We start from the raw sequence: 13,114 nt of genomic DNA, 5'->3' as shown, positions 1-13,114 counted from the left end.
GTCGGAATTATCTTTCAAAAAAAGTAGATTTCATGTCAATTCATTAACAAAAATCATCTTCGTTTTATTCCATTTCAAAGTTCTATACCCTTGAAGAAAAAACACTCTTTATATATTTTAGCTTCCAAATACCTTACCTATCAATTTATACATTTTATTTGTGTCTTAATTTTTGCCAATCAACCATTAAACTTAAATTTTTAATTAAGCAGCAAACACCAGTTTTAATTATTGTTTTAAATCGACTTTATCTTTTCATACCTGTTATGATGGTTTTGCTGTGACATAATTTGTTGACTTAATTTTTGTTGGAATTCATATGGATCAAAAAATCCATAATCGGGAGCGTAATTTCTGCCAGATCCGTAATTGTCAACATATCTTTTTTGATGAGCTATAATCATACATTATTAATCATTATTATATTCATATTATTTTATTTAAATAATTTGCATACATGTACTCGCAGATCCAAGCATAACAGCACAAGCTAATATCAACTTCCACATAATTGTTGATATTTGTTATGTCTTCGTTCTAGAAAAAGTATTTAAAATAATGATTATAGTTAAGGATTTTTCAAAATTGCATAAATCTATGATAATTTATTTTTTAAATTCATAATTTGCAACTTCAAAAAAATTATGTATTTGAATTATTTTAAGTAACATTTTTGTCAGTTTTGACAGGTTGGTTTTTATATATGTCAGTTACATAGAGGGCAGGTTCAGACAACATTAGGGACTTCATTTGCGGTCAACTGCATTCTCTGAACGTATACATTTTGACCAAGGCAACTAGTTAGTTTTTCAACTGTCAGAATCTTCTAACTTAGAACTTTACTTCACTAAGCTCTACCTTCAGTTCATTGTACAAAAACTATCAAAAACAATATTGCCTATAAAACACTCCTCAGGCAAGTTACAAATCTATCACGATTTGTATTTTATATTGTAGTAAAATATTACTTATTTCTCTTCCTATTTGACAAGGAACCCTTTTACACAAAATATCAAATGGAATTGTCCAGAAAATAAATAATTCGTAAAGTTAAAGTAAAAACCATCATCCAATTGTCATTGTGACATAAGTTCACTTGACTTGATAGGTAGGGAGATTTTCCTTGACTAACTTTCCAGTCAACTTTCCAATTAAGTTGAATTAAATGGAAGACTTTTTCAAGGCAGCTGTCGAAAGAGTTACTAGAAACTTGCCTTTCTTTCAAGTCCCTTATGTCGCCTGAACCTGCCCAGTGTGAGCATTAGGAAAAAAGTAGAGGATAGAAAAGAGTGTCTGCGTTCATAAATTTTGAATTCTTGAATATTCCAATGACAGGGAAAAACCGAACATGGAAAATCATTCCAAATTCTCGCAGTGCAGCAAAGAAACGAATATCCGTATTTCACAGTAAGGTTGCAGCAGTTGGACTCGAGGAAAACCTCATTGGAATAACTTGAAGCACGGGTAGTACGGTTAAATTGTTTAAAAAGTGGAATGTAGCTGGTTATTTCATTAGAGCCTATTACGGCAATGTTTGTTATCACATTGATCCAATCCAGATCAATAAAACAAAACAGCTCTGATCATAACATTTAAATTATATTATTAGCCAAGAAACTATGTTTTGTTTTGCTAAACATTTATATTATTTTATAATATAAATATTAAGCTTTTCGTTATGTAATACAAAAATACTTTATTTTCAGATAAATGAAAATAGAATTTTGAAACACGTGCGGCCGAAGAATTAGCGGAGGCCCTAGACTGCTATAAAGGAGACATCACTGCCATCCAGGAAATACGATGGCATAGGCCGGGCAAAAACAGGATGAAAAACTGCGATATTTACTATGGTGACTGCTGCTAAGAAAACCTTATTTGCTTATTTGGATGCGGCTTTTTCATTGGAGCCAGACTTAAGAAACAAATCTTGAGCTATAGGTGCATCAACAAGCGCCTCATGACTATCTGCATCAAGGCTTAATTCGGCAATAGTAGTTTAAAATGCTGTTCCCACAGAAGAGAAGGATGACAATACCAAAGATATGTTCTTCGAGCTCTTAGACAAAACATATGAGCAGGGCGATTTTAATGCCAAGCAAGGAAAGGAAGACATCTTTGGTGGAATAATCGGGAAGAAAGGTCTGCACGACAAGACTTCCGACAACCTATTCAGGCTCATAGATTTTGCTGCGGTGTGAAACGTCAAGGTAGCCAGTTCGCATTTTCCACACCTCCATATCCACAAAGGAACTTGGAGTTCTCCAGATCAATCTACCGTCAACCAGATCAGCATCATGGATGTTCGAACTTTCCGAGGAGCTAGCATCGATTCGGAGCACTAACTCCTTGTAGCCAAGGTAGCACTCCGGGTTTCCAGGGAGAAGGTACAACGCCGAGCGGCTACAATCGCAAGAGATCGCCAAATCCTTCTCCGACCGAGTAACAAGTAACCTCTCTCGTAGTTCTCTGCCGCCAAAACAATGTTTCGAAAACCAGTGGCAAAAGTGCCAAGATGCCATCAGAGAAGCCGCCTCTGACGTGCTGGGTTTCAAGCAGCCCCCAACAGGGAACCTCTGGTTTGATGAGGAATGTCGGCAGACAAATGCAGCCAAGCAACAGGCGCACGCAAACCGGAGGTGCAAAGAAGGACGAGAGCTGCTCATGAGCTCTATGAGCAGAAGAAGCGAGAGGAACACCGACTTTTCAGAAGGAAAAAGAGAGAGCATGATGAGCCTCCGGTCGAAGATGTTGAGAGGTATAAAATCAAGAATGAAGTTCGAAAGTTTTATGAACAGGTGAAACGAAATTCACAAGTACACAAACCTAGAACCAAAGGCTACAAAGACGAAAGTAGAAACATCATAGTGGAACCGCAGTTAATGCTGAGGATATGGAAGGACCACTTCTGCAGACTGTATAACGGCGACGACGAACTGAATTCCGCTGTCAGGCAGGATGATCCATTCAACATAGACGACGAAAGCCAACAATTCCGTCGTCCCGACTTAGATGAAGTAAGATTGCCATATCTAAGCTCCAGTCTAACGCTGGAGTGGATGGCTTGAATGCCGAGCTCTTTAAAGCAGCTGAAGATAAGTTGGTTAGGAGCATGCACCAACTTATCTGTACCATATGGTCGGAAGAAAGCATGCCCGATGAATGGAACCCTAAACTGCACCAACTATAGAGGAATCAGTCTACTTAACATCGCTTACACAATCTTCTCTGCCGTAATATGTGAACATCTAAAGCCCATCGTCAACATCTGATAGGTCCTTATCAGTGTGGTTTAAGACCAGGAAAGTCCACACTCGATCAAATATTCACCTTACGGCAAATCCTGGAAAAAAATCCAAGAACACTTAATCGATACCCACCATCTTTTCTTCGATTTCAAGGCCGCATATGACAGTATCTACAGGGCCGAGCTGTATAGAGCCATGTCTAGTTGTGGCATCCCTGTCAAACTCGTCCGTTTGTGCAGGATGACAATGGAGAATTCACGCTGCTCCATAAAGGTTGGAAACAACTTAACAGAACCTTTCGATATCAAAAAGGCTGTAGAGAAGGTCATGCGCTGTCATGAGAATTTTTTAACATCGTATTTGAAAGAATAGTGCAGAGCTCACACGTCAACACTAGAGGCACTATCTTTCAATATCTGTCCAAATACTAGCATATGCTGATGACATGACATAATCGGAAGAACACGGCGTAATGTCAATGGGGCTTTCGTGAGTATTGAGCCAGAGACGGCAAAAATGGGTTTAACGGTTAATAAGGGCAAAACAAAGTACATACTGTCGTCAAAAAAAGGACATACAACACCGACGTCTTGGTCAAAACGTCACAATCGACAGACCTAACTTTGAGGTAGTCAAGGACTTCGTCTACCTAGGCTCTGCTGTTAACGCTATTAAGGAATAACTCTTGCTAACCGCTGTTTCTTTAGGCTTAGAAAGCAATTGAGTAGCAATAGTCCTCTCTCGAGGAACCAAAGGGTCGCTTTATAAGACCCTCACTATCCCCGTCCTGATATACGGTGCAGAATCATGGACTATGACAAAAGCGGATGAAAGCACCATGGGTCGGTTCGAGAGAAAAGTTCTTCGTGTGATCTACGGTCCCGCATGCATCGAGGGGAAGACTTAGCCAGAAGGGTAAAAGTCCAACGACTAAGATGGCTGGGTCATGTAGAGCGCATGTAAACCAATGCTCCGGCCCGGAAAGTCTTCGAATGCACACACACAGGACAGCACAGTAGAGGAAGGCCGCAAATCAGGTGACGCGCACAAGTAGAATGTGAGTTCAAACAATTAGGAGTGCGAAACTGGAGACATCTAGCAAGGTACCAAGCCATATGGAGAAGTTTGTTGGGTGAGGCCCTAGTTCACACACAGCCCTTAAGTAAGTATAAGTAAGATGGAAGTGATACCAAATACGGTTCCTAGCAAACTGATTAAAGTTTGGTTGGAGCATGGTCTCAATCGTGTGAATGTATCGATTCCCATAAATTATAACTTTTTGCCCATTTTCTTCGAAAGAATTCGTTCTTTAAGATATTTTTAAAGATGATAATCAATAAGCGTTCCGATGAACTTATAATGATGAAATGTTAGTGCAATCGATACATTCGAGATAGAAGAAAATTAAACTTGTTTGGCATCTACATTTAGGCCCCATGTAATAAAGTTGACAAGGTCAACATTTTATGAAAATCTAAAGCTTTATGAACTTAAAAACGAATATAAATTGGTTGAGGTTACTGTCATCAATAAAGTCAGAAGTTTTAACTAAGAGATCATTGAAGAAATGAGAAAGAGTGTCGGCCAGATTCCAGAGCCCTGAGGCACATCAGCATTTCTTTTATGATGAACAGTTAATTTCTAATCTAATAATTGATGAATTCCATAAAACCGAAGTTTCTTAATATACCTGATGAATTAGTTTAAATTTTTGTCGATAAAGTGTGATTTGGTTTATAACGGGTTATCCATTTTGCGGTTTCAAAAGTTTAGTGCTGGAAATCGATATCTGTCAAACTAAGTTTTTAAACCAATTTTTCTTTTCAGTTGAAAGTTTGACATTTACGAAAATGAATCGCTTAACTATCGCACAACACATATGAAAAAAATTGTTAAAACCTTCTACAAAAATGGTGATTCTACCACAGCCACATATCGTGCTGTGAATAGAATCACCTTGAAGAGACTGGATTGGTTACAGATGTTGTAACGCCTGTGCATCATCATTTTGCTCGTACCTTTGAAAATATCACTGCTGTAAGTGAAAGTGTTGCCTAAGACCCAAATGTGTTGATTCCTAGTCGTTTTCGGGAATTATGACTCGTCGTTGTGGAGATATCAACTGGCCAACAAGATCATGCGGTTTGACACCGGTAGACTTTTTTGTGGGTCTACGCGAAAGGCGGTGTTTATGCAGATAAACCTTAAACTATTGAGCACTTAAAATCCAACATCCATCAAGTAATGGCTGAGATACCGCCCAATGGAAACAAATATTTCCTTCGTGTTTTATTAACTTCCCATAGGAAGCTATTGTATTGGTTCCGATTTGTCGAATTCAAAATATTGACAATTCTCGACGTTTTTAGGTCCCTAGGTTCGAAATAAAATATTTTTAGAGATATGTCTGTGAGTGCTTGTCAACGTACGTTCGTACGTCCGTATGTCCGTATGTTCGCGACATTTTTTTCATCGTCCAAAGCTCAAGAACCAGAAGAGGTATCGACTTGAAATAAATTTTGTTATACAGATAATAAGGCAGGCAGATGCAAAAAATGCTTCCAAAAAAGTTGCGAAAATTTTGATTAACCCTAAATATCTCATGAAACAATGACTCTAGTAACTTGAATTAAATTTTATTTTACAAACTGTAATGTGATACCAAACAATAAAATTTTTGGAAAAAGATCCAATTAACGGTTTTTTTATAAATCAAAAAAAAAACTAAAAAATAAAAAACAAAATTTCACCTTGATTAAATCTCCGAAACAATTTTGTGCAACGAGGAACAACGAGTACTGCGTACTATTTTTTAGATTACAATTTTCATGAAAAATTTTTATATAAAAATTACTGAATATCGAAAACAATATTTTCTGTGAAATATAATAAGTTTGAAGCCAATATTTTTAATTTCTGAAAAGCTATTTGAGTCGAAAGTAAATTTTTACCAAGTTTTAGTATTGTTTTTTTAGAGTTGTATTTTTTGTAAAAAAACTGTCAATTTGATTTTTCTCAAAATTTGTCCTAATGTTGAAAACAATATTTCTTATAAGTTAAAATTAGTAAGAAGCTATTATCTCAAATTTTTGAAAAGATATTTGAGACGAAAATCATTTTTTACCAACTTTTGTTAATTTTTTTTCGGTTTTTAATTTTTTGTAAAAAAAAACTGTCAATTCGATTTTTTTCAAAATTTGTCCTGAAGTTGAAAACAATATTTCTTATAAGTTAAAATTAGTAAGAAGCTATTATCTCAAATTTTTGAAAAGATATTTGAGACGAAAATCATTTTTTACCAACTTTTGTTAATTTCTTTTCGGTTTTTTAATTTTTTGTAAAAAAAAACTGTCAATTCGATTTTTTTCAAAATTGTACTGAATGTTGACAACAATATTTTTTGAAAGATAAAAGTACATTAAAACCAATATCTCTAAGTTTTGAAATGATATTTGAGTCGAAAATCAATTTTTACCAACTTTTATTATTTTTTTTTAGGTTTTTTTTTTGTAAAAAAACTGTCAATTTGATTTTTCTCAACATTTTTAAGAATGTTGGAAACAATATTTCTTATAAAATAAAATAAGTATGAAGCCTAAATTTCAAGTTTTTGAAAAGATATTTGAATCGATATTTAATTTTTATCAACTTTGAGTAATGTTTTTTTTTAGATTTTTATTTTTTATAAAAAAAAACTGTCAAATCGATTTTTCTCAAAATTTTATGAGATATCAAAAACATTATTCTTCGTTGCACAAAATTATTTTGGAGATGAAATTATTTTTAAGTCGTAAAATTTTGGAGGTGACAAATTTTTGTTTTTTTGATTTATAAAAAAAACCGTCAAATGGATTTTTTTCAAAAGATATACTTCTTTGATATTACGTTACAATATATTATATAAAATTTAATTCAAGTCTCTAGCGTTTTTATTTCGTAAGATGTTTAGGATTAACAAAAAAATGTGGAAGAAGGAGTTAACTGCACTTTTTGAGCAATGTTATTAAAAAAATCTATCTTAAAGCTACTTTTATTAAATGAAGTCCTTATATTTTAAAAGATTGTGTTTTATTGTTCTTCCCTATTAGAAAGTTTCACAACAGGAATGAGGTTCGTAAATTGTACCAAAAGGTTAAAAAACCTCTCAAGGGTACCAGCCACGAACCGAAGCATGTAAAGACAATCAGGGGAACATCGTAGTAGAACAGCAGTCGATGCTGAGAACATGGAAAGATCACTTCCCCAAATCATATAACGGCGATGACGAACCGAATTCCGCTGTAAGGGAGATAGAACCACTCAACCTCGGCTACGCAGATCAACAATTCCGCCTACCCGACCTTGACGAAGTGAAGATAGCTATATCTAAACTTAAGTCAAACAAAGCTGCTGGAGCTGATGGCATCGCTGCCGAACTATTCAAAGCAGCAGGCGATGACTTGGTACGGAGCATGCACCAACTCATCTGCAAAATATGGTCGGAAGAAAGCATGCCCGATGAATGGAATCTCAGCATAGTGTACCCGATACATAAGAAAGGAGACCCTCTAAACTGCGCCAACTACAGTGGCATCAGGCTCCTGAACATTGCGTATAAGATCCTCTCTGCCGAATTATGTGAATGTCTGAAGCCATTCGTCAACAACCTGATTGGTCCTTATCACAGTGGCTTCAGACCAGGAAAGTCCACTATCGACCAAATATTCACACTACGGCAGATCTTGGAAAAAACCCAGGAGCTTCAAATCGATACCCACCATCTCTTTATCGATTTTAAAGCCGCGTATGACAGCATCTATAGGGAGGAGCTCTACCGAGCAATGTCTAGTTTTGGCATCCCTGTCAAACTTACCCGTTTGTGCAGAATGGCGATGGAGAATGCACGCTGCTCTATCAAGGTCAGAAAAGATCTTACCGATGCATTTGATGTCAAAAAAGGTTTTAGGCAAGGCGATGCACTGTCATGCGACTTCTTCAACATCGTTCGGGAAAGAATTGTGCAAAACTAGAGGCACAATCTTCCAAAGGTCCATCCAATAACTCGGAAACGCAGATGATATTGACATAATTGGAAGATCAAAGCGTGATGTCAGTGGAGCGTTTTTGAGCATTGCGACGGAAGCGAAAAAGATGGGTTTAGTGGTCAATGAGGGCAAGACCAAGTATATGGGCAAGACCAAGTATATGCTGTCATCAAAAAAGGACACTGAACGACGACGCCTTGGACAAAACGTCACCATGGACAACTTTAACTTTGAGGTAGTTAAGGACTTTGTCTACCTAGGCACCGCTATTAATGCAGACAACGATACCAGCGGTGAAATCAAACGAAGAATAACTCTTGAAAATCGCTGCTTCTTTGGACTTAGAAGGCAATTGTAAAGTCCTCTCTCGAGCATGTAAAATCACCATCTATAAGACACTCATCATCCCGGTTCTCATTTATGGCGCTGAGGCCTGGACCCTGTCAAAGAAAGATGAGAGCGTCTTAGGATGCTTCGAGAGAAAAATTCTTCGGGTGATTTTTGGTCCCGTACGCATAGATGTACAATGGAAGAGAAGATATAACGACAAACTGTACGGGCTGTACAGCGACACTGACCTAGTTAATTAAAGGCCAACGGCTTAGATGGCTAGGTCATGTAGAGCTCCAGACCGGTAGGTCTTCGAATCCAATCCCGTGGGACGGGCGGCGCAGTAGAGGAAGACCGCAACTCAGGTGGCGCACCCAGGTGGGAGACGACCTAAACCAACTTGGCGTGCGAAACTGGAGACAGCTAGCTAGGAACAGAGCTGGCTGGAGACGCATGTTGGTTGAGGCCCAGGTCCGCCCGGACTGTAGCGCCACCTTAAGTAAGTAAGTAAGTATTAGAAAGTTTCAGCTGTAAGCCGAAAAAAAGTTGTCACTTAACCCCTTCTTCATCTAAACGCTTCAAATAATTCAACGAAAGTTTTTCTTATTATAAATAAAAAAACTGAAAACAAAAATATCTGTCACTCCCAATATTTTGTTTTCAAAAACTACCAATAAAATTAGGCAAAGGATGTCCCAAAATTAACACAAGATTTGAATTTGCCGCCATTTGTGCACTGAAGTGTTGGCAATCCTGAAAAAAAGCAATTTGACAGCTAACAGTATAAGGTTATTAAAAATGGAGCGTTACACGATAGAACAACGTGTCTTCATTATTAAAGAATATTTCAAAAATAGTGAAAGCTTGGCGGCTGCATTCGAAAATTTCATACAAAATATGGTCGGAATAGTGTTTTAACTTCTTCAATTGTGAAGAGATTAATTGAAAAATTCATGGAGACTGGATCCGTTGGAGACGCCAAACACACTGGCCGTTCAAATGTGAATGTCGAAGCAGTGAGTGAGAGTGTTGCTGAAAATCCAGGAACCTCAATTCGACGTCGTGGACAAGAATTGCAAATTTCAAGAACCTCTCTACAGCGTATACTCACCAAAGATCTGTGTCTTCATGCTTACAAAATTCAATTAACACAACAATTGAAGCCTAATGACCATGGACAGTGAAAAGAGTTCGTTGAATGGATTATTGAACATCAACAAATGGACCCTCATCTTTCGAGCAAAATCATCCTAAGCGATGAAGCACATTTTCATCTTGATGGCTTTGTCAATCGCCAAAATTGCCGCATTTGGGGTTCGGAGAACCCACATGTGATTTTCGAAAAACAAATGCATCCACAACGCGTGATTGTATGGTGTGGATTTTGGGCTGGAGGCATAATTGGGCCATATTTTTAACTTCCCATAGGAAGTTATTGTAATGGGTCCGATTTGTCAAATTGAAAATTTTGACATTTCTCGACGTTTCAAGGTCCCTAGAGTCGAAATAAAAGATTTTTAGAAAGATGTCTGTGCGTGCGTGTGTACGTACGTTTGTACGTCCGTACGTCCGTACGTCCGTACGTCCGTACGTCCGTACGTTCGCGACGTTTTTTTCGTTGTCCATAGCTCAAGAACCAGAAGAGATATCAACTTCAAATAAATTTTGTTATACAGATGAAAAGGCAGAAAGATGCAGAAAGGGCTCTCAAGAAAATTGCGTGGGTGGTTTTTTTACTATAGCAGTTTGAAAAAATGGTGAAAATTTTGGTTAACCCTAAATATCTTACGAACCAAAAACGCTAGAGACTTGAATTAAATTTTATATAATAGATTGTAACGTGATACCAAACAGGTATATTTTTTGAAAAAAATCAATATAACGGTTTTTTTTTTAAATCAATAAAACTGAAAAAAAAAATTTGTCACCTCCAAAATTTTACGACCGAAATATGATTTTATCTTTAAAACAATTTTGTGCAACGAAGAATAATGTTTTTGACATCTGATAAAATTTTGAGAAAAATCTAATTGACAGTTTTTTTATAAAAAATAAAAATCTAAAAAAAAACATTACTCAAAGTTCGTAAAAATTGAATATCGATTCAAATATCTTTTCAAAAACTTGAAATTAAGGCTTCAATTTTATTTTATCTTGTAAAAAATATTGTTTTCAACATTCTGAAAAATTTTGAGAAAAATCGAATTGACAGTTTTTTTTACAAAAAATAAAAACCTAAAAAAAAAATTTATAAAAGTTGGTTAAAATTGATTTTCGACTCGAATATCTTTTCAAAACTTTGAGGTATTGTCTTTAATTTACTTTTATCTTTCAAAAAACTTTGTTGTCAACATACTATTAAAGTTTGAAAAAAATCGAATTGACAGTTTTTTTTACAAAAAATAAAAACCTAAACAAAAAATTTATGAAAGTTGGTAAAAATTGATTTTCGACTCAAATATCTTTTCAAAACTTTGAGATATTGGCTTTTATTTACTTTTATCTTTCAAAAAATCTTGTTGTCAACATTCAGTTAAAGTTTGAAAAAATCGAATTGACAGTTTTTTTTACAAAAAATAAAAACCTAAAAAAAAAATTATAAAAGTTGGTAAAAATTGATTTTCGACTCAAATATCTTTTCAAAACTTTGAGATATTAGCTTTAATTATCTTTTATCTTTCAAAAAATCTTTTTGTCAACATACAATTAAAGTTTGAAAAAAATCGAATTGATAGTTTTTTTACAAAAACTAAAAACCTAAAAAAAATAATTTATAAAAGTTGGTAAAAATTGATTTTTGACTCAAATATCTTTTCAAAACTTTGAGATATTGGCTTTAATTATCTTTTATCTTTCAAAAAATCTTGTTGTCAACATACAATTAAAGTTTGAAAAAAATCGAATTGATAGTTTTTTTACAAAAAATAAAAACCTAAAAAAAATAATTTATAAAAGTTGGTAAAAATTGATTTTCGACTCAAATATCTTTTCAAAACTTTGAGATATTGGCTTTTATTTACTTTTATCTTTCAAAAAATCTTGCTGTCAACATTCAATTAAAGTTTGAAAAAAATCGAATTGACAGTTTTTTTACAAAAAATAAAAACCTAAAAAAAATGTATAAAAGTTGGTAAAAATTGATTTTCGACTCAAATATCTCTTTAAAAATTTTAAGTATTGGCTTTAAAGTAATTTTATCTCATAAGAAATATTGTTGGTAAAATTTTTAAAAAATCGAATTGACAGTTTTTTTTTACAAAAAATAAAACTCTAAAATAAAAACAATACTAAAACTTGGTAAAAATTTACTTTCGGCTCAAATAGCTTTTCAAAACTTAAAAATATTGGCTTGAAACTTATTTTATTTCACAGAACATATTGTTTTCGATATTCAGTAATTTCAATATAAAAATCCAACAGTCCGTTTTTTCATATAAAAAATAAAATCTACAAAAAGAGTACGCAAATTTGGTAAAAATTGATACGAGTATATAAAGACAAACTTTTAAGCAAGACAAATCGACAGACGGGATGGGAAGTTATCAGTGTGGGTCGCATCCCAGCCTCTTTTTTTGAAAATGATGCTGGTCAAGCAGTGACTGTTACTGGTGCTCGATATCGCGACATGATTACACAGTTCTTTCTGCCAAAATTGGATGATATTGATGTGTCCAATATGTGGTTTCAACAAGACGGTGCCACATGTCATACAGCCCGTGAAACAATTCAATTACTGCATGAGACATTTCCAGGTCGTGTACTCTCTCGTTTCGGTGATCAAAATTGGCCTCCTAGATCGTATGATTTAACACCATTAGACTTATTTTTATGGGGTTATTTGAAATCACAAGTCTATGTCAACAAGCCCACAACCACCCGTGCATTAAAGGAGGAGATTCAACGCTGCATCAACGAAAATCAGCCACATTTATGCAGAATGGTTCTGGAAAATTTCAACAAAAGGGTGCGCATGTGCATGCAAAGCCGTGGAGGCCATTTGTCCGATGTGTTATTCCATACATAACCCTATCCTATTTTTTTGAGGTTAGGATTTTGATGCATTAGTATTTGACAGATCACGCGGGATTTTAGACACGGTGTCAGAGAGAAAGATGCTCAGTATGCTTTGACATTTCATCATGAATAGACTTACTAACGAGCAACGCTTGCAAATCATTGAATTTTATTACCAAAATCAGTGTTCGGTTCGAAATGTGTTTCGCGCTTTACGTCCGATTTATGGTCTACATAATCGACCAAGTGAGCAAACAATTAATGCGATTGTGACCAAGTTTCGCACTCAGTTTACTTTATTGGACATTAAACCAACCACACGAATGCGTACAGTGCGTACAGAAGAGAATATTGTGTCTGTTTCTGAGAGTGTTGCTGAAGACCGTGAAATGTCGATTCGTCGCCGTTCGCAGCAATTGGGTTTGTGTTATTCGACCACATGAAAGATTTTACGCAAAGATCTTGGTGTAAAACCGTATAAAATACAGCTCGTGCAAG

At 35.4% G+C, this 13,114-nt stretch overlaps 1 protein-coding gene across 4 annotated transcripts in view; it reads right to left on the bottom strand.

The window, feature by feature from the left end:
* The window catches only part of LOC129949165 (keratin, type I cytoskeletal 9), a 57,815-nt gene that overhangs the window by 10,055 nt on the left and 34,646 nt on the right, over positions 1-13,114 (bottom strand). For all 4 annotated transcript variants that reach the window (XM_056060447.1, XM_056060444.1, XM_056060448.1 and 1 more), the window contains exons 2-3: positions 458-537; positions 262-394 (exon numbers count right to left, since the gene is read on the bottom strand). In XM_056060447.1, coding sequence (XP_055916422.1) covers positions 262-394; positions 458-509 — 185 coding nt within the window. In that variant the 5' untranslated portion in view covers positions 510-537. The remainder of the gene's footprint in view (positions 1-261; positions 395-457; positions 538-13,114) is intronic.

The sequence above is a fragment of the Eupeodes corollae genome, chromosome 3, assembly GCF_945859685.1.
Source record: "Eupeodes corollae chromosome 3, idEupCoro1.1, whole genome shotgun sequence".
Lineage (NCBI taxonomy): Eukaryota > Metazoa > Arthropoda > Insecta > Diptera > Syrphidae > Eupeodes > Eupeodes corollae.
Note: the sequence above shows the minus strand (reverse complement) of the source record. Positions and strands in the feature narration are given on the sequence as shown.